Here is a 26,471-nt window from a genome sequence, read left to right on the forward strand (position 1 = left end):
GGAGGACAGACCGGAGAGGCGACAGGATGCGTTGTTGGAGCGTGTGCCTGGTGGGGGCGTCGCTTGCGGCGCTCATGGTGACGCCTGCAGCATCGAAGGACGTGGCGGCTTCCGGAGACCTGGCTGCGCAGGACCTGCAGCTGAACGAGGTGAGTGAGTGCACGGAGAGGGAGGGAGAATGAGCGGCGAAGCTGAGCTTTTTTTGGAGCGAAAGCTTGAATGGCCGAGGTTGAGCAGTTCCGCGTGGACCTCCGTGCTGCGCAGTCGCGAGGAGCATTGGATTGGATTGTATTGGTTTGGGTTTGGATTGAATAGGATTAGATTGAATTAAATTGGATTGCATTGGATTAGATTGGAATTGGGTGGTCTGCACATTCGCCGGTGTGCGCATTCCAGAGGAGTGATGTCATAGCCGTGGCAGACGCGCTGGCGCCGGCGCGTGCCCAGCTGTGCGCCTCCGTTGCGCAGTGGCCAAGACTGACGCTGCGCCGGAGCCGCTTGATAACCGTTTCGCGTGGCTCTTGAAGAGCCATGCGGCGCATGCGCGAGGAGCAGTGACTGGACTGGACTGGACCGCACTGGACTGGATTGGACTGGACTTGACTGGATTGGATTGAATTAGATTGGATTGCTGAAGCTTAACTCACGCTGCGAATTATTTGGAGCGAAAGCTTCACCAAACTACATCTCTCAGTGTCATTCATGGCCTCGCAAGGAACGTTCAGCTACCGGCACGCAAGCAGCGCCCTCTTATCGCTACTCTCGCTCGGAGCCTCGCTGCTACAGTATCACATGACTGGGCGAGGGGCAGACGGCTGCACCGCCCGCGCTTGATCGCTCAGCGCCGGTTGGACTGTTTGAGTGCGCGCTTCAGCGCAAGCGAAAGGATGAATCCAGTCATCCAGTAGCTATGACAACACGTCAGGCTGCAAAATCTCAAGCAAAGGTGAACTTTCCCGAAACAGTGTGTGCAAAGCCCGTGCTCTCGTTCGGGATAGCGGCGTCTAGAGCTGTTATACCCGAACAATTTCCTTTTGTGTCAGTACTTATGAATGCGGGTCACGTAATTCACTCACAGAAGGTTTTAATTGGCTCATCATCAATCTGCATGTCTGACACCATAGCCTAAGGCTGTGGTTCGGGACCACTAGCTGCTTATGGGATCAATTGATAACTGAAAAATTCGTGGTCCGAATCAATTTCCAGCAACATTATTTTGAAACATGGAAGATTGAAATGAAGCCCATAGGAATAATTCGGATTTGAAAACAAAGATGACTAACTGTCGTGCAGGTCAAGTGCATTGCGCTTTACGAATCATGCGGAAATTGTTTTCGTTTTTAACGCGTTGTCTTTTAGAAATAATGCTATCAGAACGAATCCAGCGTATATAACTAAATAAAATAAGGTTGCTTTTGTTGGTTATGCATTCATGTTTTGAAGCAAAGCTTTCTACCTCTACCAGCCTACGGTTCTCTCGCGGAGGGGTGGAGGGGGGGGGGGCGGTCGGTTTCACTCACGGAGCACACTGGAGATGGCGCGGCGAATTTACCTAGCAATCCTCGCACGGAGGTGCCGGCGGGCGCGTCGGCAGTACAGCTTTGTCGTCTGCTTTAGCGACGGTTATTGCTTTGGGCTGGTTTTATCGCAGCTTCGGGTCCATTGCGCGCTTCCTTCCCATGGCTTGATTAACTTTTTCGACCGCAGCTGCTGGGTAACCCGCACCCGACGGTATTAAGTGGTCGTACGGCAAAATACTTTAAAGACTGGTTTGCATGGAGGGAAAACAAAATGTACAAACAACACACACACATCTGGCCGCTAGAGAAACGCTACCTTTTGCGCACTGCTTGCCACGAATGGGACTCCTCTGTCCACTTGGCCACATTGGCCATATTGTCCTCTGTCCATATTGGCCGGAGTTACCACGGACTGGGATAACTGGAGATCCATGGGAGAGGCCTTTGCCCTGCAGTGGGCGTAGACAGGCTGCTGATGATGATAATGACGACGGCGTACAAGTATAGGTGAGGAAAATGAGTTCGCGTGAAATCGGCGGATGGTAGTTTCTTCGTATTTGAATAGACGAACTACGCAGAAGTCCCAACGTTCTTAAGGTGCTTAATCCAGAATGTAAGCCTGCGCCATGTTGAGTTTCTTCTTTATGTAAAGTGTTTAGTAGGATTTCTGAAAGGCTAGCCATTTTGCAACATGTCTTGGTACGCTGGCTATTATAACAATTGCTAGTTATTTTCGGTCTGCTTATTTATTTTTTATTTTATTTATTAAATACTGCGGACCATTGAAGGTCCATGCAGGGTGGGTGGTTACATAGTATCAAAGCAGGAACTACAATGCGAACATGAATACAAAGAAACAAAACAACAAACATCACTGGGAACGATACATGGGATCTGTAAGGGAATTCCATTCGGCTATGGTACGAGGGAAGAAAGAGAATTTATATGTGTCGGTTCTAGCAAAATACGGTGTTAGGGAATGAGGGTGGTGATGGCGCGTTTGTCGAGTCATTAAAAGGGACAGATATAGTGTGACGTCAATGGCCAATTGGTTGTTAACAAGTTGAGAGAGAAAATCCAGGCGGAATGTTTTCCTTCTTATCTGAAGGGGTGGAATATCGTTAGTAGCCATAAGGTCAGAGGGAGAGTCTAGTGGGGAGAATTTCGAGAAAATAAATCTAACGGCTTTCCTTTGAATCCTTTCAAGTTTTTTAATGTTAGAATCGGTGAATGGATCCCGTACGATACAGGCATATTCAAGTTTAGGGCGGATAAGTGAGAGATAACCAAGTAATTTTACGTTTGAAGGTGTTTTAGAGAGTTTGTGCCTCAGGAAGCAGAGTTTTCGCAGAGCAGACGAGCAAATGTTGTCGATATGTGAATTCCAGGATAGATTGTCGGTAAATGTTACACCTAAATACTTATGGTTAGTGACCTGCTTCAAAGGGGAAGACCTTAGCGTGTATGTGAAAGGAATGGGAGTTTTTTTACGAGTTATGCGAAGAAGAACAGATTTTTCATTATTAAGCACCATGCCCTTCTCTCTGCACCAGTCATTGATGTTATTAAGGCTTGTTTGAAGCCCATCAGGATCGTTGGTACAGCAGATACTCTTGAACAAAACGCAATCATCCGCGAATAATCGAATGCTAACACCAGGAACCACGACAGACACAATATCATTGATATATAGTAGAAAAAGCAAGGGTCCTAATACACTTCCTTGGGGTACACCTGAAGTTACTGGAAGACAGCCCGATTGTTGTGCACCAACAGTCACGCGCTGTATGCGGTTGCTCAAGCAGCTAGAGATCCAGCTGATTATCATTTCCGATAGGCCTACTGCTCTTAATTTTGAAATTAGTTTGTCATGGGGAACCTTGTCGAATGCTTTGCTAAAATCTAGAAAAATTGAATCAATTTGACCGTTATTATCAACTACCGAAGCGAATGAATGAGTTATCGTCACTAGCTGCGTTACTGTTGAATATCCTTTCCTGAAGCCATGCTGCCAAGGTGTTAATACTGCATGTTCTTTTAAGTAATCTAGTATGTGGTTAGCTATAATATGCTCAATCAATTTACAACAAGACGATGTCAACGAGATAGGCCGGTAGTTTTGGGGCAGGGATCGGTCACCTTTCTTAAATACTGGGACAACTCGGGCTGCCCTCCAGTCATCAGGCAGCATACCAGACATAAGTGAAGCACGGAACAAAACAACAAGAAACTTTCCCAAGGATTCTGCATACCGCCTCAAAAATGTATTCGGGATATCATCAGGGCCACAACAGGTTTTAGTTTTTAGGTTTAGGAGCATAGAAACAATTCCAGCATAGGAAATGAAGGATACATCAGAGGCGGCAAAAACTGAAACATTCGGTAGACATAAATTTGAACTGGAGAAAACGCTATGAAAATAGTTATTGAAGTGCTCTGCAATCGACGCATGATCAGAAATACATACGCCATCAACTGACAGCTCTGACACGGGCTGTTTGTTTTCCCTTAAATAATTCCAAAATTTTTCAGGTTCATGTTTAATAAAGTCAGGTAAGGTTGTCCGGAAGTAATAGTCCTTCGCGCTCTTAAGTTCGTGCGAAATTCTGTCGCGCACATGGCCTATAAGATGAGACGAAGCGTGCTTTTTCTTGAGTCGCTTGATTTTTCGCTTAAGGTGGATAATACTACGCGTCATCCAGGGGGTCTGTTTAGAGGTGCGTTTAAACTTATTAGGTATGAAGTTACTTATGCAGAAGTGGCATATGCCTGGCTCAACGGCTACTGACGTAGTATCACCGTATGTTCTCGGAACAAAAACTAAATCAAGAATATTACTGCAATTTTCCTGAACACGTGTAGGCTGAAGTACAACCTGGGTAATGTCATGGCGAAGCATTAAATCAAATAAAATGTTAACTTGCTTGCTATTTGGGGAGCAATCCTGAAGGCGTTCCCAGTTAACGTCAGGAAGATTAAAATCACCAGCTAAAATTATCTGATTTTTATTATGTTGTGCCATGTATGAAAGGATGACGGAAAAAATTGCTTTTTAACGGCGGGCAAAAACGTTGCCCCTTCTGTCATTGACAGGAAAACTGCTGCTCTCGTAGATGTTTAATCTGTATACGGGGATTGCGGACTTCCGTGGCGTCTGAGAAAAGAACTGCTGTCTCTAAAAACATTCCGAGACTACCCCAGCAGCAATTTAAACTTCAGCTAAAGCAGAAATTATTAGTTGATCAGTTATCTTGATTGATTGCGAGATATAGATAAAAGTTATATATTTTCTTGATCCATATCTCCAATTCCCTCCCGGGTGTGTGTAAGGAGAATGTTTTTGCAGCGATCCTAATTCGGCCGTACACCAAGTTTTGTGCGAAAAACTACGGCCATAAGGATTGCAACATTCGAGGCACTGCCGGCCGATATTTTCAAATGCCTGCTCTCCGCTTATTACGTTGTGCATACCCACTGAATATCTATTGCAGTGGTCTTGAGGGCACACATAGTGGTACTGAAACTGTCGGGAGCGCTCGAATAATGCAATTATCTCTTTTTATGTTTATTGCTGAAATCGAAGTGCAAGTTTTGAGGAACTAGGGCAAGTATCACTCCGTCAACCGCGTCAATACGATGCGTATGAAAAGCAATTCTTCAAGCTACATTGTCCGCGCTTTAAAAATGAAGATAAATATGCGTGTTTACGAACACATGATCTCAGGAAAGCAGTCACAATGACATTGACTGATACAGTTCGCGATTGATACAGTTCGTGCTTGTAGTTTAAATGAAGAGTTCCTGCACTCTGACTAGGCAAGATCGGTAATCACTACTCGGCCTTTGATATGATAGGAAGAAACTGGTAAACGCAGATAGACACACACCGACCGACAGAGTTGAATGTCTTTTGTGGAGAGCACAAGCTAGGCTAGCTATTCTCCAGGCGTGACTACCACAGCCCTTCCAGGAACCTCAGTAAAGCTTGGTGTCGCGGTATTTCGGTATACTGTTAAACCTGGATGTAACGAACCCCTATGTAATGAATTCCTGGATTTAACGAAGTTTTCCAATTCCCCCTTGCCACCCCCATTGAAGGCCACGTGTTTGCGATCCCTACGTAACGAAACGTTTCCGTGGTTAACCTTGACGTAACAAAGTCGGCAAGTTGACCAGTCATTTCTTGTTGACTTTTTACTCAAAAAACGACCCAGAAATTAATTTAGCGAATACAAGCAACACTGTAAGCATGGAGTAAAGTGGCAAGCTGCCAACCGGTGCCACCTAAGTACAACCGGTAACAGTCAGCAACAACGAGAACGTCTTGAATCGCCTAAAAACCCAATTTCGTCTGGATGATGATGATGATGATGAAGAACGGAGCGGCTAGCGCCATCCTGTGGCTAACGTAGCATCCACTTCTGGTTTTGCCTGTTTAGCGTGACACCACGGCAGGTAGCAAGAGTAACCACACTCAACTTTTTTTTTCTCGCCCGCACCGCAAGCTACTGTGCGTTTCCACGTCTGAGCACTGTTTGGTTCGAGACTTGTTTTGAGGTGCTAGAAGCCGTCCTGTCGGCGTGTAGTCGTGCGTCTCCACTGCTATCTGTGGTATCGGTTCGTTGATGGTAAGTTCTGCGGCCACAAAACAAAATGTCGCGCCTTTTTAAGACAAACGCACAATTTTAAATACCGTCTCCACCGGCGAGAAAGAAGAATGTCGCCGGCCTGGTACAGCATCCCAGCTAGAACCCTCTGGGTTCTAGAACAATTTTGAGTGCGGTAAAGAGCATCAAGTTCACAAAACTTCCCCTTTCAGCATAAATTTGGTTCTTGGAACGCGTTAAGGCGGCAAAAGTTTTAAAAGGCAAATGGTACTTAATTGCTAATGCGTGGGCAACTGATCTTGCTTCTTCGGAGCCCTGTGTAGTGCCGAAGCACGTGCGAATCCGGCAGGCGCAACTCACTCACGCAGTTTTTCGCTGTGAAATAAATCCATGAGGGATGAGTTCACCTTCACTTATTGTCTAGCATTTCGGCTTCGTTTCTGCTTCATTCCCGCGAGCCTTAACTCGAAACCTGCATGTGGCGAAGACCTGGATGTAACAAAAACTTGCGAACTTTTGTCAGCTTCGTTACATCCAGGTTGAACTGTAGTTTCGCCGAGGGGGTGTCGCTGGTACGTTGAATAGAGACAGGCATGCCCACAGTAAAACGTACGCTTTGAATTTGAAGATGGGGATGCGTCTTCGCGTCCAAAGCGCGTTCTACACGAGACCAATTCCGCTTGCGAATTCGCAGCTGCCGCACTGCTTGTGCTGCAAAACTATCTATTCTCGTTGCTGTGGTTAATTTCCAAATGTTTGGAACAGCCAAACGGCTCATGGGAACGTCTCTTGACATTTGGAAACTCGTCGCATCAGAAAAAAAAAAAAAAACGATCATTTTGCCGCACTAGTGGAACCGCAGCTGCGAGTTCACAGGCGGAATTCGCATGTAGAACGGGCTAAAGCCGGTGCGCTTTTTTGTGTGTCTCCGTAATACGTTCCAGCGCTACCTCGTATACCTTTTCTGCTTAAAGGGACACTGAAGTGATATGTAAACATTGCGGGATTACTAGCGCAAATTGTAGTCCGGAGTCCCCAGGCCATGTTTCGACCACTCTGGGCGCGTTTATGCGATTTTATTTAGTAGAAAAATTAATTCGAAAATGCTGTCCTCCTCTCTTTACGCTCGCCCATTTCCTGTGGCGTTTTCGTGTGACGTCGGGAGGAGCCGATTTCGCAATTGGCTGCGCTACTGCACGGCTCCCCGGCCTTCACACAGAGTCAGTCAGCCCAGCGTTTCGTCCGCCGGCCGCCGACGGGTCGTCGCAATTCGTTCGCTCAGTTGAAACGAAGCCAGGACAGGTTTGTGAATGGAAGAATGTGCCTTTCTTTACTTGGTTAGTTTGTACACTGTATCTAGCTCCAAGTCAAGGTCGTTCACACATGCGCTGCACAAGCGCACATGCGACGCTTCGCCGACTGGTACGCCAGTAGGAAAATATAGGGCCTCTTGAAGGCAAGAGAAGAGTCAGCGAAGTCAATATAGGTACTAAGGAAATAAAATCAACTGATATTTTTACCGTACAGCGTAAAACTAGGGTGCGGGAAGCATCTTTTTGCGCTGGGCGAACAAGCACAGCGGCCAGCAGCACGACTACGCATCTGCGAACGCTTTTCCGTCTAAGAAATGCAATTGCTAGACGTGAGATATTGTGGAAACTTGGGGGATGCTTACTGCACGAGCGCAAAACAACAAATAGTCACCTAAGCTGCTTGAAATGCTAAAACTAAATAAAAGTGCAAACTGGTTATACATTATATACCTTTTATTTCCAATACAGCCATTACGCGCTTGTGGCCGAGTGGTCTGGAGCGGTAGATATGTCACCGCAAGTGTTTTGCAAATCACAAGTTCGAATCACCGCGGGTACGTGCTTTTTTGTTTATAAGTAAACGTTTTCCGCCGATGTTTTCTATACTGAGTTCACCTTTTTTTGGGCCGCAACGTTCATTGCTCCACAAACTAGTTCACAGAACGCACGCAGGCTGGCACTGGCGCGCTAGCGAGTTCTCGTTGGCGTTCTGTTGCAATAAGCACCGACTGCTTGCGGGCAGTGGGCACAGGCCAGAATCAACAGACCCTTGGCCTGGTGTCAACACGCTTTTTACGATACAGGCATGAGCGAGGCAAGCTCCAAATATGGGGGAAAAGCGCATGGAATTTGAGCGTCTGCGGGGACGCGGAGGGCGTTCATGCACTGCGTAGGCCTCGGCTAGTGAATGCTGCGATTCCAAGCCGTCCTGGGAGGCTTATCTTATGCATTTTACAGCCGACAACATGGCAGAAGCGCGGTACGATGATTACTGAGATATTGAGAATGCCCATCCAACAATGCCATCGGTTGTGTTTTACAGAACCGAAACCGAAACCGAAACTTGTTTGATTGCTAACCTTGGGCATCGTCTAATCACAGTGCCCCCTCCTCCCAACGTCACAGCCTTAGTTGGTGCGGCCACCGCAAACCGCGCATGGTAGTTTTTCTTCTTTCGCGCTTTGTAAAATAATTACCGATTTGTCACCCGGATAAACGATGAAAAGTGTGCTAATTTGAGCCAGTCTACGCAGTGCAAGCAAAAACGGGAGCTTGACAAATTCACTTCAGTGTCCCTTTAAGACATTATTATAGACCGTTGTTTTGTCTTTGCTGTCGCCTTTACTCATACCTTTCTCTCTCTTTAAGTTCACCTCCACATGTTTTAATATCTTTTCTTTCTCTTTAAATCTCTGCTTTCCCACTTCCCATATGTAGTGTATTCAACCAGAGTCTTGTCTGGTTAAACTGCCTGCCGTTCATGTACAGTGTTTTATACTTCCTTCCTTCCTTCCTTCCTTCGTTCCCAACGAACACAAAAGTTGCTGCGGTCACCAGGGCATAACTGGGGGGCACGGGAAATTCTTGACCTCGATAACCATCGCAAATATAAAATAATACTGCATGACAAAGCAAACGAATGGATGGATTACGGAGAATCGCCTCAGTGTATGCACACAGAGCATTGTGGTGTGCATTCTGCCGCAGGTCCGCCAGGCGCTTCCCGTGCTGGGCCGCATGCTGCGCCCGGCGCTGCAGTCGGCGCTGGCAGCGCTCGGCGATCACCTGGGCTACAACGTGCTGGGGGCCCTGGCGGTGCTCTTCACCAGCGCTGCCGCCCTGCTCTACTGGTTCCCAGGCACGCTCGGATACGTCGGGCTCGTGCCAGGTACGCGCTTGTGGCAAATGGCTGATCATGCTGCTGCTATACCGGCGGTTATTGTTATGGTGCCGTTGATACCGCCGTGCTGGCAATAAGAATGCCCGGGTGCACGATATTTCTGGGCACACGAAAGGTCCTCAGGGGGTATACAAATTATCAGCAGCCTTCCCACTATGACGCGCGTTTCAGCCTAGGCGAATATTAGCATAAAAAGTTGCAGAAGGCGTCTGCATGCTTGTCGTAAGATGTAAGACTCGATAGCGTTACTTCGTCGTCGAGGGAGAATTCTGATTGATTGTGTGGTTCAACGCGCCGACGCAACGCAGGCGATGAGGCACGCCGTTGTGGAGGGCTCCGGATTAATTTTGACCACCTGGGAATCATTAAAGGGACAGACAACCGATTTTTATCGAGTATATATTCTCTATCCCAATGAAAGGGCATCACTTAAAGCCCCTAGACGAGAAACGGTTTTGCTGATAACGCCCTAGAATTTTTTAAATCGAAATTTTTAGATCTACGAGGCGTATGTGTCCCTCCCAAAAATAATGCTGGCAACCATGACATAGAGTAGCTCAGCAACATACTTTTGTCTGTATGCGAAATGAAAAACGACATTTAAAAACTTGTCCCCAGCTAAAAAAGTTGGAATCGCAGGCTTTCCTGTTCCTTTATGTGTGTTTTTAATGCAACGGTCTATTTTACACGAATGCGCCATCTGTTGAGATAGACGATAGGTAGAATCTGGCTTCACGTTGTGGAGGCGGGAAGTTCGATTCTCCCCAGGCGCGACATTTTTTTTTTTACGCTGCCGGTGGCGTATTTGGAAACTGAAATCAATTATTTTGGCAGAACAAACGCCCCTGACTCAGGCAGAATCGTCAAACCCAGGGACGGCGGGCGGTGAGTCTTTAAAATTTTCAAAATAACGTTTAGAAATACATACATATACAATTTAACCTTGTTTAAATACGTATGTTAAAAGGTTTTCAATACGTAATTAAACGTTTCAGCAGTTGCAGTGGCTGCTAGGTTTGCAGGTCACGTGACAGGGACACATATTATAGTGTCAAGTTTCGACACTACGAACCGCCACCCTTCCGATTTCAGGAAGTTTGCTGCCAAATAAAATTATTTCCGCCAATTTGTTTAGAAATTGCTTGTGGTTACCGGGCTATATAAAACACTCGCTTTCATATGAGCTAGAGAACATATACGTGACAAAAATCGGTTGTCTGTCCCTTTAACGTGCGCCGAAATCTCGTACACACGGGCGTTCTTGCTTTTCGCGTCCATCAGAGAAGCGGCCGCTGCGGCCGGGAATCAAACCCGCGACCTTGTGCTCAGCAGCACAACGCCTTAGTCACTGCGGCGGGTGAGGGAGAATTCTAGAACACAGTATACATCCACCGTTCATGCTCTCCAAAGGATGAGGGCCAAGTATGAAAGCGAGGTTTTCATCGTGAGTTTTTCATTTTCATGCGTGAAGGAAACTCTTTTGTTATGTTTCGTATTGCCTAATATCGGCCGTCTGATGACCGAGCGATTCGTTAGCGGCCACCGAACGCTAGCCAGGCCGCTTGAAGTTTGGCCCGGCGCGCCCACCGCATCCGTCAGCAGCGGTGACTGAAAACATGACCACTCGGTACGACTACCGACTGCGGGAGAACGAATTTCACAGCCTTGCGCGACGCTTGCAAATGTCAGCCATTCGTTCTTTCTTCGCCGCGGTATCATTGTCGACGAGCCTGCCGGTATGCGTCCTGCATTCCAACATAGCGGAAGGCATATATTCCGGGCAGAGATATCTAACTCACCTTAACGACAGACAGCAGTGTGGATTCACCAACTTCGAGAACACGTGCGCTTGAAACCCTTCACGAATCTGTCACCCAGAAACTAGAAGAAATAATTGAGATTGACATAATTAAGATTTTTAAATGAGCCTAAGGTGTGGCGCACGGTTTTACGAACCCGGGGTTTTGAAGTGGGCACCGCAGCGTAACCCTACGCTGCGTGCGATTCCGGTCTACATCACTCTGTTGCCGGAGATAATCTCGTGCTTTTTAGACCTATAGAGAACCTCAATGTAAAAACAGTTATTAGGGCGCACCGTCTCGCGTTAACAGCGCTGCCCAAAATAGCGAAATGTACTCAATCAGTGTTTAACCCCTGTCTTCAATAAACTACGAAACAAATGTCTTGGGTAACCAGGGTTGGAAACAAACTGACTTCACAAAAACTTAATACAAAACACTTCTGAACTACTAATGAACTCTCACGACCGGACAACCCTGACGAAGGTTCAAATCTGAAGAGCGAAAGTTCAGAACGAAGAGGTGGACCGTCGCACTTACGACTTCGAAGCAAAGAGGTGAACGAAACAAGGCGCAAAACAACGCAACAACATCGAAAATTGTTTTCGTGTTTTTGTTGATACAGGAAAAAAATATTTTTTATAAAAAAATGGACATGTACTTTTATTTTGAACAATTATTTTACGTATAAAGTTTCATGTAATGAAGTTACTCAAAGCACACGGCGTAAAAAGTCGGCTTGTGTCAAAAGTACACGGTTGACATTCTCGAAATTCGCTCCCAAAGAGGGTCAATACTTGTTATCCCTTGTGTAGTTTTTCAAAGCTAATTTCTGGCCGATGCAACATAACATCGTATATGGCTGCGCCTTTGTGAAGAGTGAATTGGAATGGACCTATTATCCCTAAAAGCTATGTGTAAATGTATAGTTTTCTGAAGTCTTTCACAGCGACAAATACAGGTATTGTGGGGATTCCAGATACCTGTCCTTTGATACCTATAGAGGAAGACCGACAAAATAGGGAAACACATTAATATTCTGTGGAGGACATATATATATATATATATATATATATATATATATATATATATATATATATATATATATATATATATATATATATATATATATATATATATAGAGAGAGAGAGAGAGAGAGAGGGAGAGAGAACCACCTTTTATGAAGCTGGCTATGTCATCCGAGCTAAGCTGCGTGGCTGCTTCACCAGATGATTGCGGTGACGATGATGACTGTAATGATCGAATGAACATATATGCTTTTAACAAGGTATGATCATGAGTTGTGTTTTTTATGTAGGCCAATAAGGCTTTTGTAGCACGAGCGGCACATTTGGAGCTGCTCCAACGGCCTAATACGTCCATCAGTTCTAGACTTGGGGAAAGCGGCCGACCCAGAGACACTGTGAGAGACGCTCTTTGTGTCGCGCACAATCACTGATGAGGTGTTGCAGGTCTTCACGCACATCGCACTGTGGCCACAGTAGGGATGAAGGAGAAAATTCGCGGGTAAAGAATGAACCCGACTGACTCATGATAAGGAATATTTGGAGAGGCCTTCGTCACGCAATTGAGAGATGGTAAGGATAACATCCCACATGAATCTATTCACTTCATCCACATCACTAAACACAGCTTCGCGGGGATCCAGAGTTCATCATCATCATCATCACCACCAGCCTATTTAAACTCACTGCAGGGCAAAGACCTATCCCATTATTCTCCAATTATCCCAGTCCTGTGCTAACTGCGACCAATTTATCCCCGCAAACTTCTTGATCTCACCTGCCCATCTAACTTTCTGCTGTCCCCTGCCACACTTGCCTTCTCTGGGCATCCACTCTGTTACACTTAATTACCAACGGTTATCTTGCCTGCGCATTACATGCCCATTACACGCCCTGACCAATTTCTACTAATATGTCCTTAACACGCGTTTGTTCCCTGACCAGCGTTCATCGTCATATTCAAATATTGGACCGTCGAAAATACACGGTGTACGCGGAAACACGTTTAACACGAAAATACGCCGTATGCGAAAGCTTTGGGGTAAAGTGGACACTGAAAGCGTGGTGCTCTGGCCACTGAAATGCGCTCGAACGGAACACCGGGACAAGCTGGGGACCAGAGCCGATGCATCAGCGGTATAGCGTGACCGATACTGGACACACTCTTTGTTGTGATCCAATATTGCAAACGGGCACGGCAGCGCCCACGGAACCATTTTCCGGTCAAGGAATAACTTGTGATGGAAAATCTGTCACGATGTATTCCAACACCATCCGACGGCATTTCATACTTATGGTTGCATTTGTATTTAATGCATCTCCCCAATAAAATCACCCGTTTACGAGTCTAATCAAGGAGGATATAATAGGGCTTAGATAAAAAAAAACAGCAGCTTCTTGACGTAGTTTGAATGAGTCAAGGATATAAGGCGCGTTCGTAGCCTCCCATTCTGTGTCGGCTTTGTGGCGCAGTTGGTAGAGCACCATGTACATTGCGTTCCGCCCGCACGGTCGAGGGATCGAAACCAGGCGCCGGATAGGATTTTTTTTTATATAGTCGGACGTCAACGCGGGTGACATCGTAAGTTACTGAAATGCTCTGCATTTAAAAATGGTTGGACGTTGACCGGAAAGCAAACGGTGCGCAGACTGACACGTGTATTTTTAATGAACGCGAGTGAAGTAACAGTCTAGTTAATTGAAAATGTAGTGCTGCACAGGCATAAATACGAGAAGGAAAAAAAAATACGACGAAACGTTGGTTTTTAGCTTGGTTGGATCTGTCGTAGACATCGATTCGTTGACCACGTCATGCGTACAACAGGATGTCGAATGGTACCCGGTGGTCCAAAAGCTCAGTTTTAGGCTGTCAGAAAACGTAGAACATAATCCCGAAGAGTACGTGCACACATGGCTATTGAAATTTCAGCTTATTGTCGATGCACACCACGCATACTCCAAGCCGCCCAAGGCTTCGAGATTTGCTGTCACTAAAGCTCCCGCGTCGGAAGAGCGTGAAGCTGTCCTTGCTTAAGCACCTGCTTTGCACCTGGTCATGTTGCTGCATATTTCTCCAGTTGCTGCATATTTCTGACCACTGATTGTTTACGCAAAACAGTTCACGTGACGCGAACTCGAGCTGCGAACGAACTCCACTAATTACAAGCCCGAATTATGACCGAAAGCCGTAAAAGCTGAAGGGAGCACGGTGTTACCAAGCGTGGGGTCATCTTGGATTTTTTAAGGCGAAGCGTCGCATGACGGCGTGGGTCGTCCGCGTGAAACCACAGTGCAGGAAAGTCGGTTTTACACAGTGGCTTTCACAGAGCAGTGGTGATTATAAGCGAAAGCACATTCAGCTCTTAAAAAAGTGCTTCCGTGGGCGAAATCGAACCCAGGTTCCTCGCGTTATGAAGCCGGCGTCAATTCAATGGCGAGCTCATTCCGACACGGTCGAAACAGTGTGGATTTTGGACTGTGACTTTGAATTAGGTTGCATGGAAAGAGGGCTTCGCGTTTTAACCATCTTATTCTCAAGAAACGGGCTTTGATTTTTTTGGGTTGCTCCTTGGGTGCCCGTAAGCGCACGAAGACATCCTGTTCCCCATTTCCCTGACGCCCCGCCCACGCACTGTCATGTAGCGGGAGTGGTGTGGCCAGCGTTGACGCTGAGCGGATCCTTCCGGCCCCTTCCATACCTGCGGCTGGCCATCAACGTGAGCCTCCTGGCGTCACCACCCGCGTCCAGGGCGGGCGTCGCCACTACCGCCACGACAGCGCCCACGCCCTTCTTGGCGCCCCCACTTCCGGATGTCTTGGCGACGCCGGCGGTCGCTACGCGTCGCCATGGTAGATGCCGTCCTGATTCTAAGGCATGATGTGATCAAATAATAGCCTTAACAAAGACAAAACGCAACTTTGATGACACAACTTTAACAAGACCGGAAATCGAGATTTGGTTCCAAACTATCGACCTATCTCGATGACTGGTGTTTGTTGCGAGACGCTTGAACACATAATATATACAACCATCTTTAACCATCTCCAAAACAACAATTTCTTTGTCGATTACCAACGCGGGTTTAGGTCAGGCTGATCATGCACCACTCAACTAACGGAATTTTCGCACGATTTATTTAAATCTTTCGATAAAGGTGTACAAACGGACTGTGTACTGCTTTATTTTCAGAAAGCTTTCGACAAAGTTTCTCACAGCCTCCTCTTACACAAACTATCTTTTCTTGGCTTACCAAATAATATTCTTTACTGGCTTCAAAATTATCTTACTGGTCGATCCCAAAAGGTTGTAATTAATGGTGTTGAATCAACAAACGTTCCTGTGTCATCTGGTGTACCGCAAGGGTCGGTACTTGGACCACTTTTATTTCTGATTTATATCAATGACATTGGTGTGAGCATAACTTCAAGTATAAGGCTATACGCAGACGACTGCGTTCTGTACAGGGAAATCCGAGGTGATGATGATAGGCTGGCGTTACAAACTGACTTAGACAAAATCTGTTCTTGGTGTAGCCAGTGGCTCATGAAATCCCTAAACGTATCTAAATGCAAACATATTCAATGTTCCCGGAAACGCAAACCATTCCAAACACAATATAATATGGGTAACGAAGCTATCCCTCAGGTAACCCACGCTAAATATTTAGGAGTCACATTTCTTTGCGACCTAACATGGAATCGACACGTAGAATCAATAACAACAAAGGCAGACCGCACGCTTAACTTCATTAGGAGAAATTTTAAGCAGGCTCCGCAGGCTGTAAGGGAACTTCTATATAGCACAAATATCCGTCCTATTCTCTAATACGGTTGTACGGTTTGGGACCCCTTCACGCAAAATCTGATAGATAGTCTCGAGGCCATGCAGAACCGCGCTGCTCGTTTTGTTACAGAGGGTTATGCATTTCCAAGCAACATTACTCAGATAAAAGATTCTCTTGGCTGGCCTGCGCTTGCGTCGCGTCGGGCCTTTTTTCGTATGGCTTCTCTAAGAGACGTATACTTCAACCGAATACCACTGAACAAAGATGCTTACCTGGTGCTGCCCGCATATTTCTACCATCGGCTTGATCCCACGCTCAAGATAAGAGAAATACCCGCTCGTGCGACTGCTTTTATGAACTCATTTTTCCCCCGCACTATAAAATCCTGGAACCAGCTTCCCCGGGACATCAGCCTAGTTGCAAGCGACAATGAATTCGTGGTGGCTTTACGCAGTCATCTTGAATGCTAAAATTTGAACGCTATTCTTCCTAACGTGCATTTCTGTTTTTGTATAGTTGTTTTCTTTTATACGTTAGTTAATGCATACGTTCCTGCATACTTGTGTTACTTTGAATGCTGGGCAGTGTTACTTTTTGTGCTACTTTTCATGCTGCCATTTGTTAATTTTTGTCTGTTATTTGTCTCCCTGTTCCTTGTTATTCTTTGTATCTCTCATTTTGTTGGCGCATTTCATGTATGAAAATAGGTTTTTACCCCCCTACTGTCTGCTATTTGTTTCCCTGTTTCTTGTTATTCTTTATAGCTTTCACTTTGTTGGCGCATTTCGTGTGTGAAAAATGAGTTTTTACCCCCTACTCTCTGTTATTTCTTTCCCTGTTTCTTGTAATTCTTCATACCTTTCACTTTGTTGGCGCATTTCGTACGCGTTCTTACCCCCTACTGTAAAGCCCTCTGGGCGAAATGTAGGTATGTAAATAAATAAATAAATAAATAAATAAATAAATAAATAAATAAATAAATAAATAAATAAATAAATAAGACAAAATGCAACTTCGTTCAATTTGAACGTACGACTTTGGTAACTCACTAAGTGCCGTTCCCCCCACTAAACCCGTTTTCTCAAAAAAAAAAAAAAAAACAGTGCGACAAATATTGGAAAACTAAAATTTGACACTGCAGTGACGTCATAGGGGCAGTACTGGCGTATTACGTTCGAAGATTAAGAACACTGCTATCAGTGAGTTGCCTCTGCGTTAAAATGCAAGTGATGCAATCAAACAGAAGCAGAGGCCCCACTAAAATCCCCCGGCCATGTTTCTCGGTGGTGGCTAAGGTATACGGGGCTTACAATCTCACATAGAGTATTCTGTGACGTCACAGACAAATCGCCGGAAAGTTGCAGGGGGGGGGGGGGTGTCCCCACTGCTTCATCGTTTTCATTAATGCCGCCATTATTTGTTCGGAGTTGGCGATAAAATTGGTGTCATTGTAATCCGGACAAAGCAGTCTCCTTTAATCAAGAAAACTCGTATTCTTTCTTCATGTTCCCTTTAAAGATACCATGGCATCGGTATTAATCCTGCAGCATCCGAATGAGGGAATGAAACATAATTGTGTTTGACGGTAAGCGTACGAGAGGAATATGCGTGTGATAGACTGGCATGAAGGACGGACTGCGAGCCGCGCTCGGGAATTTGGGAGGTGATTGTTTTGTGGTCATTTTCTGAGGGAGGAACCCCACATCATTATCAACACTTCAAACATGCGGTGTCTATATTTAAAGGGGACCTCTGTCTAAAAGGTGTTGCAGCCGTCCAAAAAACGTCACAAAATGTGAGGAGGCACTTGTGCACCTTGCACCCTTTAAAACTCCTCTTAACTGAGACCTGTCATTCCCATTACGGCTAGTTAAAACAGATTGAGCCTCTTGTGATGGGCGCAGATAAATATTCTTGTAACGTGTTGGGAGGTGCGCAATACACCCTGAATCAGCTGAGAAGAACACCGCCGTTTATTCCAAACTATACAGCCATGTTGGGTGCGGCTTCCCCGATCCCGGTTGCCAACCTATATTTCCACATTGGCTGTTCATGGACACTACAATACTGATTAGTCGTGTGGCATAGGGCCGCCTAGTTCAGAACCACATGTTTAAATAAAACGCTCTGATCCTTGAACAGTCTGTTTTATGTCATTTTATTTAAACAAAAGTCACCGACAGATCACTTTGTACTCGTGATCAAGTCGTTCCCGAGAGCTTTCGCTCTTCCTTAACGACTTGATCACATTCCTTTACTTGCTAGTCACTGTACCACGCCACCAACCCGGGGAGGATGTGATAGCTCAGAACGAAGAGTGTGGCCACACCGTAATCAAAGTTGCGTCACCCAACCATGGATAATTGGTGTCGAACTTTCCACTTCAAACACACTGCTTGCAATGTTCAAGCCATTAGTAGCATAACAATCTGTGCTGTCGTATTTAATTGTTACGAGAGAAAGCAGAGAATAAGAAGCCTCACGAGGCACGAAGGGAGGCTCGGACAGGGATTTAATGCGACAGCGTTACTCGGCTCATTGGGTGATTTAACAGTAGAGCTGTTTAAGCCTGAGCTTGATCCATCTGCGCTCGCCTAAAAATACCAAGGAAAGCTACCGAGGGCTCTTGAGCGTGCGTCCAAGAGGAGAGCCCGGCGCCGTCCAGGCATGTGCGTGGGCTCGCGCCACGTGAGGAGCTCGCAAAAATACCAAGAAAAACACAGAGCGCACGGGAGCATGCGCCTCGTGACGAGCGTCCGCGTGATAATCCAACTCGCCTTTCGAGAACACTGCCGAGAGTTCGTGGCGGGATCTTTGGCGTGCTCTTCTCTGACAGAGACGCCGAGACGCCAGTGCACAGACGCCGAGTTCGCTCTACAGACGCTGAGTTCGCGGAGCCGGTTGCCGCAGGATGTAGCGCGCAATAACGCGGTCCACTTCGGGAGATATGTGAAAGGCTGCGGGCAAGACAATCGGAGTCTTGGAGAATCATGGAGACCTTTCACCGGGAAGTTAGGAAATCCATGCGGGGTGCAACAGCCGGGTCTCCGGCGAAGCGAGAGGGGCCACCAGCTCTGCTGCTTCTCAGACTTGCACCACTATGTATACACTCGGTTACAACTCAAGAACGGCACCACCTCATGTAGTGTATCACTCCGCCAAAGCGCCGGACCCGTGACGTCAGTGAGCGCGCGTTTTGAAAGGGGTTTGCTATGAATGCGTGATATCGTCTGCCTTGTCTCACGCAGTGTGTTTGTCGTCACTGGCATCGTTTATAAGCATATCAAGTCCAAAAAATCATGGTCACGCCATGTTAAAAATATTTCCAGTAACGCCCTACTTGCGCCGCGCGGAGATAAATCCGGCTACGGTGATAAGGCACAGCGGCAACTTCCGGTGCCGTTCTTAAGTTGTCACTGAGTATAGTGCAAGCTGCGCCAACTTTTTTTTTCTGGGCGTTGACCGTCCAGGGGCGGTATTCTCGTAACTGTCCCTTTTGAAAACGTCCCTTTTGCGTCCCTTTTATCGTGACGTACTTCCGGTTAAGAAGTGGACGTTGGCAGCATGGAGAAAGGTTGGCAGTAGGTTTGTCGCGCTTGCGTTACGTCACTTCCGGTTGTTTGCTTTTAGCCAATCAGGGCTCGCCAGAGGGACACTTTTGAAAGGGACGCAAAAGGGACAAAACTCGAGAATACCGCCCCAGATTAGCGGTGGCTGTCTGCTCGCAAAAGGACTTCCTCACCGCGAACCTGAAACGATGACGCAGCAGTCAGAGAAGGGAGCGCCCACCTAAAGCACGAATCGGGCGCCAGTACAACCAGGATGTGGAAAGGGGGAGGCTTGCCAGTAGGCGGCTCCCAGACAATAATGCTACTGCGAAGGGAGAAATGATATAGAATTTCAGCCAGCACCGTGCCTCTGCAGAGAAGTTCGTTTCCCCCACGCCGGGGTTGGCACGCTGCTCGGCAGACACGGTCAAGAGCAGTGCTCAGAACTGATGCGATCACACCCGCGCCTTTACAATCTGAACTGACGACGACGCCAACATTGCGTTACCTACATACGAAAGGAGAAGAGAATAGGATCTAAAAACTAGGAAACGGCCCCCAGTATGAACAGAAATTAGCAGCTGTACGGGGCAAAGAGCGCCTAATTGCACAAAATGTCACATTTGCTAACCGAATTTCACCATCACAAGTTCTTACAAGCGACTGGGCAACGCTGTCAAATAACGCCGGTCCCGCCAAGAAGTTTCCAACATATGCTCTGAGACTCTCGCATTCTCCCATTCAGTACTGAAACAATCCCATTCACCAAAATGAGCAACAACTAGCAGCTGCACGCCCATTGGTCCACGTTTTAAGCCACAGAAGCTTAGATGTCCTCTTCGTTGGTTTTAACAGGAACTTTTAGAAATAATCTCAATTCCTCGCCTACGAATTGCTTCAACAAAGTTTTATTTCTTTCTCTCTCTCTTTTCACGCATGCTTTGATGGCTTAGGAGGGAAGTGGTACGGTGGAAAACTCTGGAACAAATCCAGCTACAATAAGTAAAATTGCGATTCACGTTAGCGTGTTGCCGACTAGGTTACAGCGTTAAATGACATTTCACTTTCCAAATACATTCCATCTTCGTGTTCATCCCGCCGCAAATCTCAACGAAAGGAAGGCGAGAGCAAGATTTCTAAGCGACTCTAAAGGAAACTTATATCGGTCAAACGAGCTATACTAGGTTTCACACTTCAATATAAGCAAAGAGCGCCGTGGATTAGGGAACAAAGTATGTAGTGCGGAATACATTCTAGCTTTTTAAGCGTTTGGAATGGGCAGGACACGACATGCGCATGAGGCGCAACTGGTGGACCATCCGTGCGATGGACTGGCTGCCAATACACCGGAAGCGCAATAGGATTTGGCCAAGGAATCGATGGAGGAGAATTCGGAGGCAAAGGGTGGACTCAGCGAGTACACAATAGACGTGGCTGGAGATCTTTGGGAGAGGACTTTGCCCTGCCGTGGACACAGGCTGAGGGTGGTGATGCCATCCTAACGTGACGAACGATGATGCTTGGTCGATTTGGTGTTTCATATTTTCCCGCTCCAGCAAATAAACAAGGACAAGGGGGAGCGCAAGACGGACTGGGGCAAGCGCGCCAGTGTGTCTCCCTCTCCCTCTCGTCCTTAGAGAGAGAGAAGCTCTTTATTAAAGAAGGAAATGCAGAGAGGTTTGCCAACATGCGTACGTCGACATGCTACTCTGCAGGAAGGGGAATGGGGAAAAAATTGGGCGCATCTCCCCGCGAGGGGGACTCGAGTAAATGCGTCGCATAGGGGGTGGGTGTATTGCGTTAACGTTTAGTGTTTGGGGAGTTGGTGGTAGTGAATGTGTTGTATCAGCAGCTTCTTGACGTAGTTTGAATGAGTCAAGGATATAAGGCGCGTTCGTAGCCTCCCATTCTGTGTCGGCTTTGTGGCGCAGTGGGTAGAGCACCATGTACATTGCATTCCGCCCGCAGGGTCGAGGGATCGAAACCAGGCGCCGGATAGTATTTTTTTTTATATTGTGTAGGGGGAGGGGTGCGGACTACGACTACGGATGTCAACGCGGGTGACATCGTGAGTTACTGAAATGCTCTGCATTTAAAAGATATTTGTTAGCGCGGCCGCTTCGAGACCCAACATGAAGCCACTCACGTGTGTAGCGGGTGGCAGGCGTACGTTGCTGACGGAGAGGGGGACGTCAGACAGGCCTTTAACTGAGCATTATTGGCTCTACTCGTTCAATATACGTTCAAACTTCATTCCAGTGTCCTATTCTTTTGCCTCCTCGCAGGCTGGCTGGGTGGTGGAAACCAGACCGATGAGGACAGCGTGGGGGCGCGCTTCGAGGCCGTGCTGCGTCGCTACAACGTGGACCCGGACGCCTGCCTCAAGGTGGCCATGTGCTCCGTGGGCCGCCTGGGCGCGTCGACCTCCTCCTCCTCGGAAGGGACCTCCTCTGCGCAGGCTCACGGGAAGCAGCGTCGCCAGGCGGGGCCCGTCGAAGTGTTCGACTCGATGCTCAGGTGACCTCTTCGTCCCTGACCTTTGCATCAATCACCGGAAGGCACTGCGGAAGCATGAAGCGGCTTGGTTTTGGATGACATTCCCAAAGACACCACAAATGTTTTGAAAAAGACCCCGCTGAGTGTTGCGCAAAAGAAGTGAAGCTTATATTGGCGCTATAACATTAGGCGTAGCAGCCATGATAGAGCGGTAGTTTATCTGGTGTTAATATAGGTTCATGGATTGTAGGACTGCCCGTATTATATTACAGTCGACGACCGATTTTTCGGACGCCTACTTTTTCGAACATGCTTGAATATTCGGGTTTCTTCCCAGCACCAGGATATCGAGCGTTTTGGGGCCCATTTGCTTTTTGTCGCTACACCCTACTGGAATGGTTAGAAAGAAGAGAACGTGTTTCCTGAATTCTGTTACAGACATTTGTAGCGCTGTATTTCAAGATTTCTCACGCTGAATTGGATGTAATATGTCCTGACGTAGTTGGATTAGAAGCATTCACAATTAGCGTACCCAGGCATACGTGCCATAAGTTCAATATTACAGCTGCCTAAACGGTGGGGGCTGTGGATCAGCGGCTCACTGCGAGTCTCTCTGAAGCTACGTTTTTTTTCCACTGCCCATCCACACAGTGCGGAGTAAACGGTTCTCTGTAATCAACTGTCTGGAAGAGAGTCGTCGTTCTTACAAGGCCAGGTTGACGCGAAAATTCGCCATGTCGGTCTGTCACTAGAGTGAGCGAGTAATGTTACCGGAGTTTTCTCGTTAGTGGGTCACTCATTTGTCAGCGGTTGCCAGCACGTGACCAGCTAATTGTCTCTGAAGCCGAGGAGAAGGGATCTGGAAAGAAGAGGAAAGGAAGAGAAAAGGAAGAGGAAAGGAGGACGGTGGCAGAAGATATTTCGAGGGAAGAGTAGGCATAGGGAAGTTAGAATGGGTGAGGGAGTTAAGAGGAGCGGGAATAGGGAGTGAGATGGGTTAAGAGAGGGCGAAGGGTGAGCGGAGGCAGGAGGGGAGGAGGACAGCGGAGGAGATAAGGATGAGGGTGACGGGCACAAGTGGAGCGAGAAATAGGACAGCGGCGTTAGTTAAGTGGAATCATGGCATAGGCGGCGGAAACGAATGCTGTCGTCCTTCCACGTCATTTACAGCTTAGTTAATGCACGTTGGCGAAGCATCACCCCCCGGTCGCCCACTGTTCTTAACTCTTACGTTCAACCTAGACACAACAGTTTTGTCTCGGTCATTAAACGTAACGCTTCAAACGAAGGTCTAGTCAACACACCGGTGTAAAACAATGTTTTACCTTAAATTCGAAAAGCATACTGCATACTGAAAAGGTTCACTTCTGTTGTGCTATGACTAATGTTAGTACCCGGATCAGTACTAACAAATAACCACAAATATTTTTATGTGGGTGTTATACGCCTCCTGTACAAAAAAGAGTAAGAGGTCCTGTCATGCAACAAAATTTCAGTCATTTGTAGGCTCTAATAAACAGGCACCCTTCTTGTTTTGGTTTTTATAGTATAGTATATCGATTTGGAGTGTAGATAAGGCAGGAAAGAAAGGGTGAAAGGAAAGAAGAGGGAGGGATACGGTCATCGGAAAATTTGGGGAGGTGCTCTGACACCGAAACGCGCCCCCACGTCTCCTCTGGCTGCGGCCGTGACCTGGACAAACTGAAACTTTCTAGGCCTGTTGTCCTGTCCTGCCCTTACCTCAACCTGTTGTTGTCGAACCATCGACGCCAAATACTTATCCGGCGATGGCGAAACGTGTTTCGAGTTCAATAAGCGACGTACGTTTTTTAATGCGCAGCCTGACCTTCATGGACGAGGTTTTGCTGAGCAGAAGCCTGCGCACGGCGCGCCAACTGGGTGAGGCCGGCGGTGACTGCGATGCCTTCAACCGGGCCGGAAAGTGCCCGTTCAACGCTGCCGCGTGGAAGGTCCTGCTGTCGGCCATTAACCGCTCGCTGGCGTGAACTGGGAAACAGCGGGCGTCACTCGAGGCCCAACCACCCTCAACTGCTCCGTGAAGTGCACGCTACTTCGACTGCCACACTCCATACACTATTCTCACTATGCGTGGGAATAAGCAAGAAGCACCACAGAAAGGCGGCGAGAGTGTAAGCTGCTGCTTAGAAGGCAAAGCAGGAAATAAAGCTCGAAAAAAAAATAACTGGTTTCGCGCGACTGTAGTGGAAGTAAAACTGCCTCAGATTTTGCTTCAATAACAAATGTAAGGCCAAATATTTCTAAGCTCCAGCGTGGATCTCATTCTGCCGGATGAAAAACGTTAACGTTCCGAGATATCCTAGGCCAGGTTTAGGTATGGTAATAAAAGCTCACGTCAGCGTTAGTTCTGCAGGCTTCATAAAAGTTTATTCAATCAATCAATCAATCAATCTCTCTCTCTCTCTCTCTCTCTCTCTCTCTCTCTCTCTCTCTCTCTCTCTCTCTCTCTCTCTCTCTCTCTCCCCCTTTCTTTCCTTTTACGCTCTCTCTTTAACTTGTGATAAATCTCTATAAAAAGCTAGCCCGGTATCCCAATTACGCTACTCGCTTTGCAGAAAACCACTAGAAGATCACGAATGGCTAGCTGCGGATAACAGCGACGTCGCCCTCTTGTGAAGGCAACCTTATACACGATACATTGTTTTCTACTTCCCCTTACTATTTAAAATTCTGTGGCATGTCTCGACAGCACTATTTGTGTTTATGGCGTAGAAAAGGAGGGCGGGGGGTGAGATATCTCAAGTACCCTTCTTTTTAAGTGCAGCGAACTATATGGGCTCGCCTTGACGTCATAGCTCGTACGCAGTTACAATGCCATGCGTCTGCCAGCTCACGACCAAAATTTAATGCTGGGTCGTCTTGTCAGAAACGAGCGCCCGCAAACCATACAAAAGCCCGCGCTTACAGTATAACCTGCGTCCGCGACTGAACGATTCTTCAAAAATCGCCATATTATACAGGGAGTCCACAGAAACTCACACAAACTAAAGTCAGGGTATCTATCCGATACCACACCCTTCTAACTACACCTTTCATCATTTGTGAACTACCTGCCCTACATACTTGAAAAAAAGTGCGTCTGTCGAGTGGTAAGCTGTTCCTTGAAGTCGAAAAACAAAAGGAAAGTGAACGCGCAGCTTCTTTGAGCGATTACTAAAACGTTCATTCCTTGATGTCGTTGCACATTCAGACACGGCAATGTTAATCGTCCCCCACATCCGCACGTGTATTGCGAAATAGCAGTGCATTTCGCATCTCATTGGGTCCGGTGAGCCCAACCTGGCTTAAGCTTAGTCTTTAGTAGTTCCACAGCTGCACTGGGTTCTTTCATTTCCGTACTAGCTGTCGTGTTTCCTCCCGACTTGCAGAACATTTATTGTTCCGTGGGTTCATGAGATTTTGTGGCTTCGTTCTACAAGGCGTGTGTGGGCACGTATTTAACGACGCAGAGCCTTGCACTGTGCTGAATATTTTTGCGTGGCTTACATTCCCATAAAAGGGACAAGGCGTTGTCAGGTGTTGGGCAATCCCATCCCCGAAAGACATTTTTCTACGACGTATGTATTCAAAACGAAGCCGAATTCGTTGTCCGCGCTGCAATACAAAACCAATCTCTTGCTTTGTCAGTTCCAGGTCCAAACGCGGAGCCGGGAGAATTCACTTGTGCCTGACGTATTCGCAGGTCACAGTGGTGATATGCTGCTCCCGTCGCCGACGACGTAAGAGCGGCCAGGAAGAGCGCAGAACAGCGTCCCCGGATAGCCTTTGTTGGCGATCGAGCACTCAACCAAGCCGCAGCTGCTTTATGAAGTGCTCTAAACGTACTATTTTTACAGACGTGACCGTAACAAGTTGTTTATGGCGCATAAAGGCAATAAGAAGCGAAACAGAACGAAACACTCCATGAGCCCCTATCGTCCACGCAGCGCTCATCCCGCAAACGCCGCGGAGAAGCGGTGGCAGGCGGCGCAGCCGTCGCGAAGCTCAAGGCGTATAGGTACATTTTAGCCGAGATACAGAAAACACTGCTATACCCACTAGGGACTAGCATTTTTCAAAGTGATCACTCAGGCAGAACTACAGTGGAACTACTAGCTATTCTGTACTAGCTCACCTTTGTAATCTATATCTATTTTTGTCCCTCTATTCGATCCCACCCCCGGGCTGGATTGAATGCAGGTGAACTCCTAGATGGGTTCAATATCCACAGTCCGTTTCTCTTACCCTGAATTTGTTCAAAATCGAAGCACCACTCTGTCTCACTCATGAATCGAAGCACCACTCTGTCTCACTCTGCCTAGTTCTTGAGTGTAACCTGCAGCCCACGGCAACGAGATCGACTGAAAAGAAAAACACAGTGACCGCGCCGGGCGCCAGACGTGGGCCTACTCTCTACAGCATGCATGCGAAGGAATAAGGCACACTGCGGTTGCGTGAA

At 47.1% G+C, this 26,471-nt stretch overlaps 1 protein-coding gene across 1 annotated transcript; it reads left to right on the forward strand.

Moving 5' to 3' along the window:
* On the forward strand, positions 1 to 24,154 carry LOC144163919 (uncharacterized). Its single transcript, XM_077694578.1, has 5 exons — positions 1 to 149; positions 9,148 to 9,328; positions 14,809 to 15,015; positions 21,784 to 22,015; positions 23,835 to 24,154. The coding sequence occupies exons 1-5, from the start codon at positions 27 to 29 to the stop codon at positions 23,998 to 24,000; spliced, it is 909 nt and encodes a 302-aa protein (XP_077550704.1). The 5' UTR covers positions 1 to 26; the 3' UTR covers positions 24,001 to 24,154.
* The last annotated feature ends 2,317 nt before the right edge of the window (positions 24,155 to 26,471 follow it).

This window comes from Haemaphysalis longicornis, unplaced genomic scaffold (assembly GCF_048455015.1).
Source record: "Haemaphysalis longicornis isolate Haplotype H1 unplaced genomic scaffold, Haemaphysalis longicornis Haplotype H1 scaffold_13, whole genome shotgun sequence".
NCBI lineage: Eukaryota > Metazoa > Arthropoda > Arachnida > Ixodida > Ixodidae > Haemaphysalis > Haemaphysalis longicornis.